This window comes from Triticum urartu, chromosome 7A (assembly GCF_056163025.1).
Source record: "Triticum urartu cultivar PI428250 chromosome 7A, HENAU_Tu73, whole genome shotgun sequence".
In the NCBI taxonomy this organism is placed as follows: Eukaryota; Viridiplantae; Streptophyta; class Magnoliopsida; order Poales; family Poaceae; genus Triticum; species Triticum urartu.
In genome coordinates this window covers 517,847,274-517,868,977 of record NC_141879.1, presented here as the reverse complement: position 1 = coordinate 517,868,977, position 21,704 = coordinate 517,847,274, and the positions used below count along the sequence as shown (strand labels likewise).

Sequence of the window (21,704 nt, the reverse complement as noted above, 5' to 3'; positions counted from 1 at the left end):
CTTGGCAGATTTTAGCTATTTTGGGACAAGTCAAGCAATCATCACACAATTCAAGCAAGCATGCGAAGAGTATATTGGCAGCGGAAAGTAAAGCATGCAACTTGCAAGAATGTAAAGGGAAGGGTTTGGAGAATTCAAACGCTATTGGAGACACGGATGTTTTTCCCGTGGTTCGAATAGGTGGTGCTATCCTACATCCACGTTGATGGAGACTTCAACCCACGAAGGGTAACGGTTGCGCGAGTCCACACAGGGCTCCACCCAAGGGTAACGGTTGCGCGAGTCCACACAGGGCTCCACCCACGAAGGGTCCATGAAGAAGAAACCACCCACAAAGGGTCCACAAAGAAGCAACCTTGTCTATCCCACCATGGCCATCGCCCACACAGGACTTGCCTCACTAGCGGTAGATCTTCACGAAGTAGGCGATCTCCTTGCCCTTACAAACTCCTTGGTTCAACTCCACAATCTTGTCGGAGGCTCCCAAGTGACACCTAGCCAATCTAGGAGACACCACTCTCCAAGAAGTAACAATGGTGTGTAGGTAATGAACTCCTTGCTCTTGTGCTTCAAATGATAGTCTCCCCAACACTCAACTCTCTCTCATAGGATTTGGATTTGGTGGAAAGAAGATTTGAGTGGAAAGCAACTTGGGAAGGCTAGAGATCAAGATTCATATGGTAGGAATGGAATGTCTTGGTCTCAACACATGAGTATGTGGTTCTCTCTCAGAACATATGAGTTGGAATGGTGCGTGTGTTTTGATGGCTCTATCATCGAATGAGAAGGAGGTGGAGGGGTATATATAGCCTCCACACAAAATCCAACCGTTACACAGTTTTCCTATTTCGGTGGGACCGAATCAATAAGCTCGGTCGGACCGAAAATGTAAACCTAGTGACCGTTAGTGATTTTCGGTGGGACTGACATGCAACTCGGTAGGACCGATATGGTTAGGGTTTGGGCATAACGTAATCTCGGTGAGACCGATTACACAAACTCGGTGAGACCGAATTTGGTAATTAGCTAACCAGAGAGTTGGTCAGGCAAACTCGGTGGGACCGATTTGCTCTTTCGGTGAGACCGAGTGGAACTCGGTGAGACCGAGAAGTTACAAAGGGGAAATACTGAGTTTACATTGCAATCTCGATGGGACCGATTCGCTCTTTCGGTGAGACCGAAAAGTTACGAAAGGGAAACAGAGAGTTTGCAACCCCATCTCGGTGAGACCGAGATCCCTATCGGTAGGACCGAATTGCTAGGGTTTGGCAGTGGCTAATGACAAGTGAAACTCGGTGGCGCCGGATAGGAAGAATCGGTAGGACCGAGTTTGGCTTAGGGTTTAGGTCATATGTGGATATGGGAAAGTAGTTGAGGGTTTTGAAGCATATCACTAAGCACATGAAGCAAGAGGCTCATTAAGCAACACCTCATCCCTCCTTGATAGTATTGGCTTTTCCTAAAGACTCAATGTGATCTTGGATCACTAAAATATAAAATGAAGAGTCTTGAGCTTTTGAGCTTGAGCTAATCCTTTGTCCTTAGCATTTTGAGGGTTATACTTTCACATCCATGCCATGCCAATCATTGAGCTTTCCTGAAATAATCATCTTGGAATAGCATTAGCTCAATGAGCTATATGTTGTTATGAATTACCAAAACCACCTAGGGATAGTTGCACTTTCAGCTGGCCCATTGAGCTGGCCGCCTTGCAACTCGCGCGGCCGAGTTGGCTGCTGGAGCATCGGCGCGCCGGTCATCCCCGCGGCCGAGCGCATGAGGCTGCTCGCGGAGGGGTTTCGGGTTGGGGCGGAAGCGGTTAGCGGGCAGGCGCGGGTGGGAGTGGGGGGATGGCAGCGGGCGATGGGGCGATGCGGAAGCGGCGATGGCAGCTGGCGATGCAGGTTGGCAGCTGGCGATGCGGGTTGGGACGGGTTTGGGCGATGCGGGTTGGGGCGAGTTGGCGGGCGACGCGGTGTAGGAATCAACGGGCGACGCGGACTGCAGCTGGGGGCGTCGCGTGATGGCAGCTAGCGAGCAGGCATCGTGGGTTGGGAGAACGAGGAGCGGCGGCCGGCGCGGAGGCGCGCGGGCGGCAGCAGCGGCGCGACAGAATATGTGAATTGCACGATGTATTGCTCTTCGTGCATATATACGTATATATGATGCGTAAAGATGGGTCACGGACCTCAACTATACAAGAAACTAGAAAACGAATCCAATACACAATATGCACATAACACATATACTACTCAACAACCTCCAACGGCTCTTGACACAGGCAGCTCCCGGGCGGCGACATTCGGACAACAAAGGTAGTGAGTCGGAGTGCCAGGGTTTTCGAGGTCATGGTCCTGGGCGAGACATGCGTCAAGGAGTTGCATCGTACGTGCATCTGGGCCACGTGCGAGGAGTACCGCGCGTAATCCGCAACATCTGCTCCCTGACCCGGACAGACCAGACCATAGGAATTGATTCGATCCATTCCCGCCTGGCCAGCCTGAATATGATATGAATCATATCATACGATCGATGCTATGTGATCACACATGCACATCGTCAGTAAATACCGATCGACATACTGCAGTCAGCTGCCACACACCGACCGACCAAGAGCTAATGAGCTAATTACTATTACCTCCGCTCTCAAAATCTTAGACCTCTTTTGATTCATAGAATAGGATTATCGTAGTTTATAGGAATATGAATTTTGTAGGAAATGAGATAACATGTATCTCAAATCCTATGAGTAAGAATAAAAAACGAGATGTTATTTGGTTAACACCAAATGAATTTTTTCATTAAGTCTAGACTCATTTTTATTTTTCAATGAAATATGAAGGATAGGAACCAATCCTATATAAAAATAGAAATCTATTTCTATGAATCAAAGGGCTCTAAAGGAAAAAAACTCTGTAAAAATCCTATCCTCTAGATTCCTATAAAATTCCTCCAAACCAAAAAAGGTATTAGATCTAAATTAAGTATTTTAGGACGGAGGGAGTATGTAAAAGAAACTAGTACAAGATATTTGGAGGACAGGAAACACATGGTGGCTAGAAGCAAAGTACAGCTTCCATGCTTGATGCCTGCCGTTCATGTCCATTCACCATTGTAGAAGCGAAATGGCCATCTTTTTTCTCCTTTTTGAGCATGCCATTTCGATTTCGTCGATGTTGGAAACGGCCGAAAGATCGCCGGTGGCGATGCATGACAACTTCGGATGAAAGAGGACAAACAAAATACAGGGCGCCCCTATTTCTCGCTTACAGCAAGATGGCAGGAAGCCTTGCTACAAGCCCCGGAATGGGCCGACCCAGCAGAGGCCACAGGCCTCTAGCGCATTTTTCTTCTTCCATCTTTTAACATTTTTGCTTTACTTTTCTACTTTTTCATGAATTCCAAAAGATTTTAAAATATTCTAAATATATCTATTATAAAAATCATTTACATTATTTAAAAATGTTAATCATGTATTTTTAAAATGTTAAATGTGTATAAAGTAATGTTGTTGATGTATACAAAAGATTTACAGTGTGTATGAAAGAAAAATAGACATTCAAACACACACACACACACACACACACACAACACACACATTAATCATACATTTAAATAATTATTAATCCTGTATATGAAAAATGTTCTTGATGTATACATAAAATGTACAATTATTTATATAAAAAAGTAGAAATAAAAAATGGATGTTTAATTATTATTTTTAAATATTAACCATGTACATAAAAAATTCCTAATGTAAAATAATGTACAATATGTGTGCAAAAATTAGACATCAAAACAATATCTATTAAAAAATGCCAATAATTTTATTGAAAAATGGTAAACATGCATAAATAAAATGTTTTTGATGAATGAAAATGTAAAGTGTGTATGTAAAAAGTATACATAAAAAATATGTACTAAAAACATTAATCATCTAATCGAAAAATGATAATACATTCCAAATGTATACAAAATTAGAATGTGTATGAACAAAAAGTTGATATAAAAAATAGATGTTTGAAAAAAATGTAATCATGTATTTGAAAAAATATTCAACGTATATGCAAAAAATGTAAATATGTATGAAAAAAAGTTGATATCAAAAATAGATGTTTGAAAACAATTTAATCATGTATTTGAACAAATATTCAACATGTATACAAAAAATATTTCATGTATTTGAATAAATTGTTAAACATGCATAAAAATGCCCCTATTCTATACAAAAAGAGAAAATAAGAAAACAATGAAAACCAAAAGGATAAACTAAGAAAAAACAAAAAAGAAACGAAGGATACGAAAGTAAAGTGAAAACTAAAAATATAAACAAAGAAACTAGTACAAAAGAATGGGAAAAACAATGAAAATCAAAATGGAACAAATAAAGAAAGAAAGGATAGCAAAAAACAAATATCAGCTCCAGGGCTCATCTAATCTCGGTGAACGGTAAAATCAAAGTAAATACAAAAAAATGATTTTTTTTAGCATGCAAGATATTTTAGTGTGTGAGGTCCGTCCCAAATTTCAGCACATTTGAACACCTGAGTAGCTCTCAGCAAAAAAAACAAAATCAATCCCAAACAATGCGTACAAACATTAAACTTTTTCACAGATCCTAATTTTTTTTCTGAGAAAATCTCAGATATCAAAATGACCTGAAATTTTGCACGGACCTCATGCACTAACACGTCTTGCATGCAAAAAAATAGGTTTTTAATTTTTTTTATCATATTTCTTTTGTTTTAGTGTTTATTTGCAGGTGCAGATGAGCTCTGGAGCCATTTAGTCACTCTCAAGAACCTAGAAAGGAAAAAAGAATAGCCAAATACTAGTGAAAAGTAAGAAAAAAATAAAGAAAATGAAACAACAGAAAGAAAAGAGAAACTAGTGAAAATTGTGAAAGAAACGGGTAAAACCGATGAGAAAACAAAGAAAAACAAAAAAATGAATAAACCCATGAACAAATAGAGAAAACTTAAAAAAGGATAAAAATAAAGGAAAACAGAAAAGAAAAGGAAAGGGAAAAAACAGAAGTAACGAGTGATCGAACACGGTTGGGCATCCCAATCAATCAAACAGCGAAAAAAGGACTACAACGGGTTGCCCCCTAGCTACAAAGGGATGAAACCCCTTAAGGCGAGTGTACAATTCATCTCGCTACAATCGAGATATATGGTTCTTGAAAGCATGTTGACTCGTCCATCTAATAAAAAGATGAAAAGTCTTGATCGATGAATGTATTTGGACCGTGGATAATTCCTTAAAAGTGCAGGACGTTGAAACACTATCTCTTCATCATGATGCCGATGAAAAATTTCACTTTCACAGAAAATCGAACCAATAAAAAAAAGCTTGACACACCAACATTAACTCATCAGATCCGAATAAACGGATACACGAGGACAGAAAACTCTCTAACCTCATGACACCGTCAAAATAAAGAGCTAACTTTATTTTCACAAAATTCTGATGATCACTAGACATTGACAAAGAATATAAATGTCTTAAAAGATATGAGGTCCCTCACCCTCAACGCTAAGGACAACTGAAGGTGGGAGGACCTAAATTTATCACGACGGCGACGGCGGCACGAGAAACCCTCATGAGTACTAGTTCTCTCGGTTGCTCGCTCGAAGTGGGCGGCAAATAGGTTCGCCCTCGCAGCCCAGGCACGGCCCAAGGCGTGCCGAGCTAGATTTCACGACCGAGCCGCCCTCGTTCCCCTTCCTTACGGCGGCTGCAACCGGATAAACAACGGTGTCGGCGACCACCTCCCAAATCCCAATCCTTCCCAAGTCTCTCCGGCTCTCCTTCCCTTCCCCTTCGCCCAGCAGCGCCGTCGGCGCCGGCCGAGCCAGCGCTGCCGTCTTGCGCACCAGTGCCGCCGCCGCCGCGGTGTGCGGCTGCCTGGCAGTGGCCAGCGCCCGCTCCGGCGTGGATGGGCCCATTCCGTGCGCCTGCTCTCCTTCTGCAGCGTCGCCGCCCCATCATCGGCGGGCCCGTTCGCCCCGCCGCGCGCTTTGGCCCGGGTTTCTCAGCTCCACATCCACCCCACCTTCCCGAATCCGGCGTCAGTTAGGCGGTAGAAATCAGAACCTTGGCCGTCGACTGGGCAATTAGGCGCCGCAACGCCATCATCTTGGGTTGGCGATGGAAGCTCCAGCCCCAGATTGGTCCGGGCTACCGGCGGATATATTAACCACCGTACTCCAGTTGCTCGAGTGCCCGGATCTCCTCCGATCCGCCTCCGTCTGCACAGCCTGGCACAAGGCGGTCTCTGTGCTCCGGCGTATCGGTGTTTGCCCTGCCTCCCAGACACCCTGTTTACTCTATTGCACTGAGGCCGCTGGCAGGAGCGCTCTTGGCATGTACAGTCTCTCGGAGCGAAAGGCCTACACCATGCCCCTGCCTGAACCTCCCATCAACAACTGGATTGGCTCAACACATGGATGGATAGTCACCATGGATAAAAGGTCTGACCTGACGCTGCTCAATCCGATCACCGGTGACAGGATTGCACTCCCTCCCGCAACGACCATGGAACACGTCAAACCTATCCTTAATGATGGCGGAGTTCTTGAGAAGTATGAGGTGTCTTACTACGACGGAGAGCTTCCGAGGGTGGAGGATACACCCTATGTATCTGATTTGGACGAGTATGGTGATTTTTTCTATACTAAGGCAATTTTATCATCTGATCCATCGAAAGGTGAATGCGTTGTCATGCTCATCCACCAGCCATATGCTCAGCTCTCGTTTACCAAAGTGGGAGATGTTCACTGGAATTGGCTCAAAATATGTAATTTCTATGCAGATTGCATATCCCATGATGGATGGTTCTATGCAATGACTCCTCAAGGTGCAATTGATGCGTTTAATTTAAATGGACCATCTGTCATCCACGAAAGAGTTTTGCCAGATATGTTTTTGTTTGGTGAAAGATCATACATTGTTAAGGCCCCATGGGGAGATGTCCTCCAGGTTGATAGGAAGCAGATTCTGGATCATGAACAACCAGGTGGTGAGACGTATATCACTAAAATCGAAGTGTACAAGGTAGATTTTGTTGAGCAAAAGCGTGTCAAGATGAAAGGAATAGGTGACCATGCGTTGTTTATCGGCAAAAGTACAACGTCTTGCTTCAGTGTAAAGCATCATCCAGACTTGATGCCAAACCATGTATATTTTACTGATGATCATGATGACGAACTAGTAACCGGGAAAGATGATCTCCGTGACATAGGAGTGTACAACTTGGAAACTGATACCACATGTAAGGTGGTTTATCCTGAACCCTGGCGGACGTGGTTCCCTCCAATATGGTTGACACCCAACCTTGCAAAAAGAGGTACGGTTTCAACTTCTCTCCAGTATATATATTCTCAAATGCTACTTGTTGTATATTCCATTTTCAATAGCAACCATTCTCTCATTTCATTTTTCAGTGCTTACGTACATAATAAGAGAAATGCACTTCGAATTATATGCGTGTCCGCGTAGGCTCGGTCCGAATTAGGATGTTCAGAATAGCTTCAGCAAAAAAGACAAAATTGAATGTGAATAATGTTCTAAACATAAAACTAAGCTTTCATTCTGTTCAGTCAATTTTATCTCTTATTATTTGATAAATGGAAGCATATTTGGAGTTGAACTTTGCACGGGTGTTATATATGCTCTTCTTTTTGCAGTACATTTTTATTTCATTTACGTTTGAGAATTTTTGAAAACTCTTCATGTGTTTTTTAAATGGCATCCTCAGAAAGATGTGTATTTTAGAGATGATTTAGCATTGCATTGGTGGTGGAATCGCTGAAAGTATCTCTTAGATTTCTCTTTTTTTTTCTGTTTTCAGTTTATTTTGGTACAGTGCCTTCTTCGTTTGCTCTAGTGTAGATCAAAATTGCATTTCAAACTTCACAACTGATTACCTTTTACTCCCTCCGTTTATAAATATAAGTCTTTTTATAGATTTCAATAACGACTACATACGGATGTATATAGACGCACTTTAGAGTGTAGATTCACTCATTTTGCTCCGTTTGTAGTCCATATTGGAATCTCTAAAAAGACATATTTAGGAACGGAGGGAATATATGTTAAATAGGAGTGCGGTATCTATTGTACATAATGAAACGATGTTTATGCTTGCTAACTAATTCCTACTTATACTGGCAGGCTTTCAAGATAATAATTGTGGGAGGGAACTCTCCAGTGCTGTCATCAACAATCAGATCACGAAAGCATCACTCGTTTGAACTGTGTTTTGTTTTTTGACAGATATTGAACTGTAAAATTTACAGTTTGATACATGTCGAGCTTAATGATCTCATTGGCCATTTGTATTAAGACAGGAGATAGCTTTCCTTGTATTCTGTCTCGGGGCACTGACTGGACTCGTTGTCGGGGTCACAGTAAAGCTACAACGGAGGGAGATTAGCTGAGACGCCCAGCTGACATTTTATATCAATGAAACTTGCCATGTAGTCTTTGCTTTCAGTTTACTGAACTTCAAGTAGCCTTTGAGTCAACTCACCGTGGCATCGGGATCTTTGAGCTTCAAGTGAAACTGGGGTATCCTCTTTCTTCTTATTCCTATTAGTTTATCTTCATCTTTGTTACAGCTTAACAAATTTGGAATTATTATAAAATTCAGTCCTAAACTGTGAAACTATCAGCATCCCTGTCGCACTTTGTGTATTAGCTGACTTTTTTTCGAAATATGATTCAGAACTAGTTTCTGGTCAATTGCTTGAGACCGAATTTCGGAATGGTGATGCATGACCGTTTTGTAGCTGTTCGTCTGAGAAATTGTGGCGCGCAGAATTCTTGTATTCACACGCACACATCACAATTCTTGACAGTTCTGCTGTAATGCTGCAGCATTCGCATGCGCCATCATGATACCTTTGTTACCAATTCAGATCCCCAGACAGGGAGGAAGAAATCAGAGAAGGATCTCATTAATGTATGGTATTATTCGTCTCTTGCGACAAACAATACAAATGTTATTGCTCTGGCAAGAAGCTTCCATGAGTCGGCCTCGCCAAGGGATGCATCGACCACCACCTGAAATTGGGTGTTTCAACAACCAATATATGGTAGACGCCTATCGTAATGGCGAGGACGCTCGAGTCAACTACTGGTTTCTGCGAACACCAGTGGCAACTATCTTGTAGGTTCTCCTACAGTATGTTCAGCAGAAGAACCACACAGCTTCAAATGTTGCATTCTATTTCCCTCTGTAGAGGTACAGCTTCAAATATACAGCTTGATAAGGTTGAGTAGGATCAAATCAGACTCTTTTATCTACAGTGACCAGCCAATCATCGGAAATGCTCACCTCGATCATCCAGGAATCAGTTATACCACGACATCAACATTTGATAACGAGATTCAGCGCGAATATCTACATCCTAGTGCATCACTACTAGTGTTCCTCTAATCTCAATGTATTAAATCCAAAATATGTATCGATGAGAAAGCCCAACAAGGCCATCACATACCATCTCAATCACCGCGCCGCAGCCGGTCCGGATACCCACCCACAGGCACCGTTCTTCTCTTGATCTAGTGTCTACCCTACCAATTTCGTCTAATCTATTTTGACCATCCGGCAGTGCCATAATATATTAAGTATGGGTTTATCTTGTTTGACTCATGCACCTAACATTTTGATAATTACGAATTCGACTATAGCCTAACCTGTATGTGTATTTTACACATCCAACAAACTCAACCTGCCAATATGTCCTTCACCGTCTTGAAGTCATCATGCACGGACATCTGTGTACCTTGAATTTGAAATGATATCATGAGCTTCACTGGTACTTCCATGACTGCATACGACTCCACTTGAAATTGTAGTTCATTCTTTTCTTCACAACAAAATGCTTTCATGAAAATTAGGCTATCCCTCTCTACTATTTTGTATTCCCAACTTCTCAGAATATCCAAGATACAATGTACGTGGATTGAGTCGATCAAGGATCTGATGCCTAGACTTAGATTACGGATTTCTCGGGATAAACCAATTAGGAAGAAAACCCCAGCAGAATATCTTCGTTGTTTAGTCACATGGATAATGGTTACCAGGCCACGGCCCCCTGAAGTTGTACAAACACATCATCAGCTAACGTTTGTAATGAGATGTCGCTTGGAATATCATCACTGACTGACAATTGAAGGGCATGAGAAGTTAAGCACGCCAGGCATTTCCGGACACTCGAAGAGTTGATTTTCATGTACATGTGTTGGTAGATGAATTCTCAAACACTTGAATGCAAAACTTTGAATGCTATGAAACTAGATCTTAAGGGGTTATGCCCATTCTGGAAGAAAAAAGGGGTTATGCCACTCCAGCAACATATGACTAAGCATGGCAATGGGGTGGTTTTCGACGTGCAGAGCTCCTCGAGATCCACGCCCATGCCCATGCCCATGTGCGGATATATCCATGGGATAATTTCTACCCATGCCCATAACAGTTGGATATCTAGCTATATCCATGGTTATCCTTTGAGCAAAGACAAACAATACTTGCAACAATATGTACATCGGCAACAAAATCAAAATAAGTCCCAACAACAGTATAGTACTAATATGCATTTAGTATGTATTGCAAACATTATAATACTTAATGTCTGATTCACACAACAAAAGACTTTTATAGGGTTTCGGGGTTGTCTATGGGGTTTAGGATCAGTGACAATTGTGGCTCACATGTCACACATGTATCGAATTTATAGCCATGGAATAAAACTTGCACCCATGCCCAACCCATGAGTTTGTCGGTACCACCCACGAGAATTCGTGGGCAAAAGAAAAACTACATACATGTGTCTAGTGTACACAGTATCCATTGGTAGCCGGACCCATGAATAAAAATGCCATGCTCACATATAACTCGATAGTTTGAACTCTCATAATCATTGGAGACAAGGGATCACTTGTACTTCCTATGCCCATAGTCTGAACTCACCATGGGCGCTCGTTGCTCGATGCCGGAGCGGCTGCGGCCAGAGGACCGCACTGGGCGGAGTTGCAGGCGCTCCTTCCCCTCTATCGGGGGCTCACCAGGGTTTCTGCTGGGGCGGGGGGGGGGGTGTGGAGGACCTCCTTCTGGTACGACGACTTGCTGCCCCCCGCCCCCTACGCTGTGCCTACCCGGCCTTATTCTCTCACGCCTCCCTGCCCGAGGCCACGGTTGCCCAGGTGCGGCGGAGGGGACTGCCGGCTCTTCTAGTCCCGGGTCTGACCCGCGTCGCGGCCCATGAGCTGGCCGATGTGCTGATGTTGTTGCGTGACTGCCCTGCGACGCCCGCTCCGGATGGGCGTCGGGCCGTCCTATGTAGCGCCCCCCATGGTGCCTTCTCCTCGCAATCGGTGTACGCCTTGTTGCGCTATGTCGGCGTCTCGTCGCCGGCCGTTGGGTTTCTGTGGTGTTCGGCCGCCCCGTCCCGTGTGAAGTTCTTTGCCTGGCTGCTCTCTCTGGCCAGGATCCACACCCGGGACGTCCTTCTCCGCAAAACTATCGTTGACGCCCAGGGGGCTGGCTGCCCGTGCTGCCCGGCCTCCCTGGAAACGGCCGACCATCTCTTCTTCGTGTGCGGGGTGGCCGTGCGTTTCTGGCACTGCATTAGCATCGACCCGCGTGTCGGGAGGTCCCGTGGCCTCCATCTCTTCGATGTCCGGCCGGCCGTTGGGGAGGCCTCCCCGACTGCCTTCTTCCTCCTCTGCATCTGGCACCTCTGGAAACGGAGGAATGCGGTGGTGTTCCGAGGGGAGAACCCCTCTCTGGGGGCTACTCTCAAATGCTGCAGGGATGACGCGGTGCTATGGCGGGGCAGGTTCCGCGAGGAGGACCGTGGACACATTGATGTTTGGCTTCAGGCCCTGGCTGCCCCGCGCGGCTGATCCCCCCCCCCCCTTATATGATGCAAAAATGTTGTCCTCGCGTGTTGATCTGACCGCACCACCCTGCATCTGCTGATTCGTGGCAATATTAGATTCAGGTGGGGGAGATCCCCCCCCCCCCGGTGAAAATTCAAAAAAAAATTAAGGAGGAACACTGGCTTACCTACAGGGCTAAGAGAAAGGAGCTCACTAGACTCATAGATTGGGTTCAAGCTTTCAGGTAGGGCTTTCGGCAGCTTTGTTTTATTTCCTGCCTATGTTTATTTTGCTCTTTGTACTTTCCTTTTGTTTGTATAGCTTTTTTTTACATTTCCTTGTAACATTTATTTGAAAATTAATTTAAAAATACGCAGCAGAGTCCTATGGTTTCCCTAAAAAAACTCTCATAATCAAACATTCTAGGAATTTCCCTGCAAAAAGAAACAACCTAGGAGTTATATTTGAGATGTGCGTATGTTGGGTTAATCTATTAGACTTTCGGAGTTCCATTCCACACAATGAGGTAATCAAAGGTCGTGCCACTCTAGCAGTAAGAAACTCTATATTAAAGTTGTGTTTCACCTAAGGTCGTCTCCAAGGGTGAAACCCATTCCAGCCCCCTCCACCCCCTCCCATATGTACATGCGAACAGTGCGGACATGTGTGGAAACAAAAACGGCCATCCAACAGCTCCCCCAAACTCGAGACAAAATGTCCGGATAATCTAGAATCCTCCCAAACCCAGCCCATATGTGGAGAGAAATGAGGATATCCGCACATGCCCGTCATATCGGTTCGACACCCGGGTCCATCTAAACAGAACAACCCCCTCCCTCGTTTGGTCCTCATAGTCTCCATTCTATCCTCTCCTTTCCGCTCCGCCCAAACCCTAGATCGATCCGACATCACCATGTTTCAGGAGGGATCGGAGTTGGACAACATCGATTGGGACCAGGGCCAACAATATTTTGGGGCTATAAGACGAAGCCTACAACATGGGCCCTTAAGGTTGTATATATGCATCAACTTCACTTGCAAGGTTCCTGCAAAAAAACTTCACTTGCAAAGTAAGAGGATAAATGATTGTGGGTCAATGTTATATTAGAACATAAAGACTAACAGAATGCTTAGTTAAAATCTTTAGCAAGATGTATGAGAAACATATACTTGCAATGTATCACTTGCAGAGTTTCTCATATATAAAAAAGTGAAGTTTTTCATATATTGTGGAACAATGTATCACTTGCAATGTATCATTTGCAATGAATCATATATTGTGGAGCAATGTATCATTTGCAACTTCACTTGCAATGTATCACTTACAAAGTTTCTCATATATAAAAAAGTACAATGTGTATAGAGAATGAAAAAAGTAAGATGCACAAAGGTTTTTTAATACATGAGCAACTTTTTTCATACACATTGTACTTTTTAATATATGAGAAACATCTTCTCTATACACATTTAACATTTTTCAAATGCTTGGTTAACATCTTTCTCCAAATGTTTTATGTAAAGTATTTTTGTCATATATTTATTTAGAATTTTTGCAAGTATAAACAAAAGAAAAAAAACAAAGCAAAAAAAACATAAAACATGAAAAAAATGAGGTTGTGTGCTCCCGTGCACCTTCGTCGGCCCATCTCGCGCCTCCCATCAGTCGAGGCTTCCATCGGTCAAGCGAGATATAGTGGCGCCCTAAAAAACTAATCAGAGGGCATCACCTCGGGGGGAAATCGAGCGGTCACGTTTGATGGAGTGGGAGCATGCAAGTGGTGCGCTCAGCTGCCTGCACGCGTTTATTTTTTTCTTGCTTTTGCTTGGTTTTCTCGAGGTTTTGACAGGGTTTTTTAGGAAGCAATGCTTTTCCGTGGGAAGCACAATATGTTCTGAAGAAGAAGCATAGTTGGACACAGGTTATGCTTTTTCCTATTCTTTGTTTTTTTTTTGGTTTTCATTCTTTTTTTCAGTTTCGTTTTGTTTTTGTTTTGGGGTTTTCCATGCTTTTTGATTTTTTCGACGAAAAAAGTTCATCGAAATATCTTAACATGAGATCTAGTTTTGAGGATCTTGACACGATCAAATTGTGAAAACGGATCAGGATTTGGATGCACGATTCCAAAGATAAAACGCTTTGAAAAAATGAATCTATGAAAAAAAAGCTCAGGTTTTTAGAAATGCGGGCATGTAGTGTGCCACTTGTCACCATCACTGAAGGTGAGAGTGACCTTTACAAGGATACTCCCTAGTTAGTGATTTTGCACATACACGTAGAGCCAGCCACGTGACCTCCTATATGGCACGTTTGCGTCATATAGACGCACAACGCACATGGGCTTCGCCTGACTGTGCCTGCCCAGTGGGGCAGTAAGTGCCAAGCGGACTACTATACTGATTCGGCTCCCATAGCGTGCCAATTTTTGAAACAAAAATCCAGATGGTGCACTGCAACAAAAAAACGCATTGTAGCGGTCGATGCGTTGTAACCAACCGACTTTTGGTCAATTTTTTATTTCATTTTTTTTTAAAATCAAGAACGTTTTTTGAAAAATTTAAACACTTTTTTGGAAACCTGATTTATTTTTTCTAAAATTCTGACATTTTTTTAAATCATTTTTAGTTCTTAAACAACTTTTGAATTTGTGGATTCTGAAAATGGGAACATTTCTGGGGAACACAATTTTTTTAAAAAATTTGTGAGCATTTTTTTATATGCGAACAAAATTTTGAAACAGAAACATTTTTGGAATTTCAAAACAAAATGCTTAGAAATACGATTTTTTTAAAATTCCCTTAATATATTTTGAGAACGCACTATTTTAATATGTGATCAATTTTTGCAAAAGAGATCATTTTTTAAATTTGAAAATTTTCAGAAAAACAAATAGTAAAACATGAAAGACAACAAAAGAGCGAGTAAATAACAAAAAGGAGGAAAAACTTGGCTCACGAACCTTCTAAAAGGTAGCAAAACCGGTCAGGAACCTTCCAGGAAGTTCTCAAAACCGCTCACACGTATAATACAGCTCAATGGGCCGGCCCATGTGTCACTCCCTTGGTCAATCAGGTTGTGCGTAGCCTCCACTAGTTGTGGCAAAATGTGGCAAATAGGAAATCAAGCCAGCCAGCACAGTATCACCGGATTGATCCACCATTTTCCTTTTTTCTCACATAACGTATGGGCTCCTCTCTCTTAGCCTCCCGCCTAGGCCCAAAGCCGACCCTAATTGGGACCACCTGGAGGAGGAGATCGAGGAGCTCGCCCTCCGCCCCTTACTGCAACATGAAGTGCATGTCACAGGAGGACCTTGACACTAGTCAAGCAGTCGAGCGCTATTCCTTGAAGGAAATATGCCCTAGAGGCAATAATAAAGTTGTTATTTATATTTCCTTATACCATGATAAATGTTTATTATTCATGCTAGAATTGTATTAACCAGAAACTTTGTACATGTGTGAATACATAGACAAATTGAGTGTCACTAGTATGCCTTTACTTGACTAGCTCGTTAATCAAAGATGGTTAAGTTTCCCAACCACAGACATGAGTTGTTATTTGATTAACGGGATCACATCATTAGAGAATGATGCGATTGACTTGACCCATCCGTTAGCTTAGCACGATGATCGTTTAGTTTGTTGCTATTGCTTTCTTCATAACTTATACATGTTCCTATGACTATGAGTTTATGCAACTCCCGAATACCGGAGGAACACTTAGTGTGCTATCAAACGTCACAACGTAACCGGGTGACTATAAAGATGCTCTACAGGTGTCTCCGATGGTGTTTGTTGAGTTGGCATAGATCAAGATTAGGATTTGTCACTCTGTGTATCGGAGAGGTATCTTTGGGCCCTCTCGGTAATGCACATCACTATAAGCCTTGCAAGCAATGTGACTAATGAGTTAGTGACGGGATGTTGCATTACGGAACGAGTAAAGAGACTTGCCGGTAACGAGATTGAACTAGGTATTGAGATACCGACGATCGAATCTCGGGCAAGTAACATACCGATGACAAAGGGAACAACGTATGCTGTTATGCGGTTTTGACCGATAAAGATCTTCGTAGAATATGTAGGAATCAATATGAGCATCCAGGTTCCTCTATTGGTTATTGACTGGAGATGAGTCTCGGTCATGTCTACATAGTTCTCGAACCCGTAGGGTCCGCACGCTTAATGTTCGATGACGATCGGCATTATGAGTTTATGTGTTTTGATGTACCGAAGGTAGTTCGGAGTTCCGGATGTGATCACGGACATGACGAGGAGTCTCGAAATGGTCGAGACATAAAGATCGATATATTGGAAGGCTATGTTTGGACATCGGAATTGTTCCGGATGAGTTCGGGTATTTACCGGAGTACCGGGGGGTTACCGGAGTACCGGGGTGTTACCGGAACCCCCCAATGAGTCAATGGGCCTTATTGGGCCTTAGTGCGAGAGAGGAGGAGGCGGCCAAGGTGGGGGCGCCCCCCCAATCCCAATCCGAATTGGGAGGGGGGCCGGCCCCCCTTTCCTTCTCTTCCTCTCCCTCTTCCTTCTTCTCCTACTCCAACTAGGTAAGGGGGGGGGGAACCTACTCCTACTGGGAGTAGGACTCCCCCCTTGGGCGCGCCATGAGAGGGCTGATCCTTCCCTCCTCCACTCCTTTATATACGGGGGAGGGGGCACCCCATAGACACACAAGTTGATTGTTTAGCCGTGTGCGGTGCCCCCCTCCACAGAATTCCACCTCGGTCATATCATTCTAGTACTTAGGCGAAGCCCTACGTCGGTAACTTCATCATCACCGTCATCACGCCATCGTGCTAACGAAACTCTCCCTCAGTCTCAACTGGATCAAGAGCATGAGGGACATCACCGAGCTGAACGTGTGCAGATCACGGGGGTGCCGTGCGTTCGGTACTTGATCGGTTGGATCGTGAAGACGTTCGACTACATCAACCCGTTTCATAACGCTTCCGCTTTCGGTCTACGAGGGTACGTAGACATACTCTCCCCTCTCGTTGCTATGCATCCCTAGATAGATCTTGCGTGACCATAGAATTTTTTTTGAAATACTGCGTTCCCCAACAGTGGCATCCGAGCCAGATCTATGCGTAGATGTTATATGCACGAGTAGAACACAACGGAGTTGTGGGCGTGAGTATATACATATTGCTTGCCGTCACTAGTTGATTCTTGATTCAACGGTATTGTTGGATGAAGCGGCTCAGACCGACATTACGCGTACGCTTACACGAGACTGGTTCTACCGACGTGCTTCGCATACAGGTGGCTAGTGGGTGTATGTTTCTCCAACTTTAGTTGAGTCGGTTTCAATGAACAGGGTTCTTTCTGAAGATCAAAAAGCAATCACTATACTACGTTGTGGTTTTGATGCGTAGGTAAGAACGGTTCTTGCTAGAAGCCCGTAGCAGCCACGTAAAACTTGCAACAACAAAGTAGAGGACACCTAACTTGCTTTTGCAGGGCATGTTGTGATGTGATATGGTCAAGACGTGATTATATAAATTGTTGTATGAGATGATCATATTTTGTAACACAGTTATCGGCAACTGGCAGGAGCCATATGGTTGTCGCTTTATTGTATGAAATGCAATCGCCATGTAATTGCTTTACTTTATCACTAAGCGGTAGCGATAGTCGTAGAAGCAATAGTTGGCGAGATGACAACAATGCTTCGATGGAGATCAAGGTGTCAAGCCGGTGACGATGGTGATCATGACGGTGCTTTGGAGATGGAGATCAAAGGCACAAGATGATGATGGCCATATCATATCACTTATATTTTGATTGCATGTGATGTTTATCCTTTATGCATCTTATTTTGCTTAGTACGGTGGTAGCATTATAAGATGATCTCTCACTAAATTTCAAGGTACAAGTGTTCTCCCTGAGTATGCACCGTTGCTACAGTTCGTCGTACCGAGACACTATGTGATGGTCGGGTGTGATAAGCTCTACGTTCACATACAACGGGTGCAATCCATTTTTGCACACGTAGAAATCTCGGGTTAAACTTGACGAGCCTAGCATATGCAGATATGGCCTCGGAACACTGAGACCGAAAGGTCGAGCGTGAATCATATAGTATATATGATCAACATAGTGATGTCCACCATTGAAAGCTACTCCATCTCACGTGATGATCAGACATGGTTTAGTTGATATGGATCACGTGATCACTTAGATGATTAGAGGGATGTCTATCTAAGTGGGAGTTCTTAAGTAATATGATTAATTGCACTTTAATTTATCATGAACTTAGTACCTGATAGTATTTTGCATGTCTATGTTGTTGTAGATAGATGGCCCATGTTGTTGTTCCGTTGAATTTTAATGCGTTCCTAGAGAAAGCTAAGTTGAAAGATGATAGTAGCAACTACACGGACTGGGTCCGTAACTTGAGGATTATCCTCATTACTGCATGGAAGAATTATGTCATGGAAGCACCGCTGGGTGACAAGCCTTCTGTAGATGCTGCTGACAACGTTAAGAACGTCTGCCAAAGCAAAGCTGATGACTACTCGATAGTTCAGTGTGCCATGCTTTACAACTTAGAACCGGGACTTCAACGACGTTTTGAACGTCATGGAGCATATGAGATGTTCCAGGAGTTGAAGTTAATATTTCAAGCAAATGCCCAGATTGAGAGATATGAAGTCTCCAATAAGTTCTACATCTGCAAAATGGAGGAGAATAGTTCTATAAGTGAACATATACTCAGAATGTCTGGGTACCACAACCACTTGACTCAACTGGGAGTTAATCTTCCTGATGATAGTGTCATTGACAGAGTTCTTCGATCACTGCCACCAAGCTGCAAGAGCTTCGTGATGAACTATAATATGCAAGGGATGGATAAGACAATTCCCGAGCTCTTCGCAATGCTAAAGGCTGCGGAGGTAGAAATCAAGAAGGAGCATCAAGTGTTGATGGTCAACAAGACCACCAGTTTCAAGAAGAAGGGGAACTTCAAGAAGAACAACAAGCAAGTTGCTGCTCAAGTGAAGAAGCCCAAGTCTGGACCTAAGCCTGAGACTGGGTGCTTCTACTGCAAAGGGACTGGTCACTGGAAGCGGAACTGCCCCAAGTATTTGGCGGATAAGAAGGATGGAAAAGTGAAAGGTATATTTGATGTACATGTTGTTGATGTGTACCTTACTAATGCTCGTAGTAGCGCCTGGGTATTTGATACTGGTTCTGTTGCTAATATTTGCAACTCGAAACAGGGGCTACGGATTAAGTGAAGATTGGCTAAGGACGAGGTGACGATGCGTGTGGGAAATGGTTCCAAAGTCGATGTGATCGCCGTCGGCACGCTACCTCTACATCTACCTTCGGGGTTAGTTTTAGACCTGAATAATTGTTATTTGGTGCCAGCATTAAGCATGAACATCATATCTGGATCTTGTTTGATGCGAGACGGTTATTCATTTAAATCATAGAATAATGACTGTTCTATTTATATGAGTAATATCTTTTATGGTCATGCACCCTTGATGAGTGGTCTATTTTTAGTAAATCTTGATAGTAGTGATACACATATTCATAGTATTGAAGCCAAAAGATATAAGTTTAATAATGATAGTGCAACTTATTTATGGCACTGCCATTTAGGTCATATTGGTGTAAAGCGCATGAAGAAACTCCATGCTGATGGGCTTTTGGAATCACTTGATTATGAATAACTTGATGCTTGCAAACCATGCCTCATGGGCAAGATGACTAAGACTCTATTCTCCGGAACAACGGAACGAGCAACAGACTTATTGGAAATAATACATACTGATGTATGTGGTTCGATTAGTGTTGATGCTCGTGGCGGGTATCGTTATTTTCTGACCTTCACAGATGATTTGAGCAGATATGGGTATATCTACTTGACGAAAATAAGTCTGAAACATTTGAAAAGTTCAAAGAATTTCAGAGTGAAGCGGAAAATCATCGTAACAAGAAAATTAAGTTTCTACGATCTGATCGTGGAGGAGAATATTTGAGTTACGAGTTTGGTCTTCATTTGAAACAATGCGGAATAGTTTGGCAACTCACGCCACCTAGAACACCACATCGTAATGGTGTGTCCGAACGTCATAACCGCACTTTATTAGATATGGTGCGATCTATGATGTCTCTTACTGATTTATGATGTCTCTTACTGATTTACCGCTAACGTTTTGGGGTTATGCTTTGGAGACGACTGCACTTACATTAAATATGGCACCATCTAAATCCGTTGAGATGACACCTTATGAACTGTGGTTTGGCAAGAAACCCAAGTTGTCGTTTCTTAAAGTTTGGGGCTGCGATGCTTATGTGAAAAAACTTCAACCTGATAAGCTCGAACCCAACTTGAAGAAATGTGTCTTCATAGGATACCCAAAGGAGACTGTTGGGTACACCTTCTATCACAAATCCGAAAGCAAGACATTCATTGCTAAGAGTGGATCCTTTCTAGAGAAGGAGTTTATCTCGAAAGAAGTGAGTGGGAGGAAAGTAGAACTTGATGAGGTAATTGCACCTGCTCCTTCATTGGAAAGTAGTCCATCACAGCAATCAGTTCCTGTGATTCCTACACCAATTAGTGAGGAAGCTAATGACCATGATCGTGATACTTATGATCAAGTTACTACCGAACCTCGTAGGTCAACCAGAGTAAGATCCGCACCAGAGTGGTACGGTAATCCTTTTCTGAAAGTCATGTTACTTGACCATGGCGAACCTACGAACTATGAGGAAGTGAGGATGAGCCCAGATTCTGCGAAATGGCTTGAGTCCATGAAATCTGAAATGGGATCCATGTATTAGAACAAAGTGTGGACTTTGGTTGACTTGCCCGATGATCGGCAAGACATAGAGAATAAATGGATCTTCAAGAAGAAGACTGACGCTAACGGTAATATTGCTGTCTATAAAGCTCGACTTGTTGTGAAAGGTTTTCGACAAGTTCAAGGAGTTGACTACGATGAGACCTTCTCATCCGTAGCGATGCTTAAGTCTGTCCGAATCATGTTAGCAATTGCTGCATTTTTATGATTATGAAATTTGGCAAATGGATGTCAAAACTGCATTCCTTAATGGATATCTTAAAGAAGAGTTGTATATGATGCAACCAGAAGGTTTTGTCGATCCAAAAGGTGCTAACAAAGTGTGTAAACTCCAGTGATCCATTTATGGACTGGTGTAAGCATCTCGGAGTTGGAATATACTCTTTGATAGTGTGATCAAAGCATATGGTTTTATAGACTTTTGGAGAAGCCTCTATTTAGAAGAAAGTAAGTAGGAGCTCTGTAGCATTTCTGATATTATATGTAGATGACATATTGTTGATCGGAAATGATACTGAATTTCTGAATAGCATAAAAGGATACTTGAATAAGAATTTTTCAATGAAAGACCTCGGTGAAGCTGCTTATATATTGGGCATCAAAATCTATAGGGATAGATCAAGACGCTTAATTGGACTTCCACAAAGCACATACCTTGATAAAGTTTTGAAGAAGTTCAAAATGGCTCAAGCAAAGAAAGGGTTCTTGCCTATGTTACAAGGTGTGAAGTTGAGTCAGACTCAATGCCCGACCATTGCAGAAGATAGAGAGAAAATGATAGTCATTCCCTATACTTCAACCATAGGTTCTATCATGTATGCAATGCTGTGTACCAGACTTGATGTGTGCCTTGCTATTAGTTTAGCAGGGAGGTACCAAAGTAATCCAGGAGTGGATCACTGGACAACGGTCAAGAACATCCTGAAATACCTGAAAAGGACTAAGGATATGTTTCTCGTTTATGGAGGTGAC

At 43.0% G+C, this 21,704-nt stretch overlaps 2 protein-coding genes across 3 annotated transcripts; both read left to right on the top strand.

Annotated features, from left to right (window-relative positions):
* The first annotated feature begins 5,654 nt into the window (after positions 1-5,654).
* Positions 5,655-8,671, top strand: LOC147960221 (putative F-box protein At5g55150). 2 transcript variants are annotated; one of them, XM_087536169.1, is made up of 3 exons: positions 5,655-6,712; positions 6,818-7,351; positions 8,179-8,671. In XM_087536169.1, the coding sequence occupies exons 1-3, from the start codon at positions 6,154-6,156 to the stop codon at positions 8,256-8,258; spliced, it is 1,173 nt and encodes a 390-aa protein (XP_087392295.1). In that variant the 5' UTR covers positions 5,655-6,153; the 3' UTR covers positions 8,259-8,671. The 2 variants fall into 2 exon arrangements, with proteins under 2 accessions (XP_087392295.1, XP_087392294.1); XM_087536168.1 differs by having other exon boundaries at positions 5,656-7,351.
* A 2,621-nt stretch (positions 8,672-11,292) lies between these two features.
* Positions 11,293-11,916, top strand: LOC147960220 (uncharacterized). Its single transcript, XM_087533219.1, has one exon. The coding sequence runs from the start codon at positions 11,293-11,295 to the stop codon at positions 11,914-11,916; it is 624 nt and encodes a 207-aa protein (XP_087389345.1).
* The last annotated feature ends 9,788 nt before the right edge of the window (positions 11,917-21,704 follow it).

Bases quoted from the DNA above. Each gene is read 5' to 3' on its own strand.
- LOC147960220 (XM_087533219.1), top strand. From the start codon at position 11,293: ATGTTGTTGCGTGACTGCCCTGCGACGCCCGCTCCGGATGGGCGTCGG.
- LOC147960221 (XM_087536168.1), top strand. From the start codon at position 6,154: ATGGAAGCTCCAGCCCCAGATTGGTCCGGGCTACCGGCGGATATATTA. The intron at 7,352-8,178 runs GTACGGTTTCAA...TTATACTGGCAG, and splicing joins ACCCAACCTTGCAAAAAGAG to GCTTTCAAGATAATAATTGT.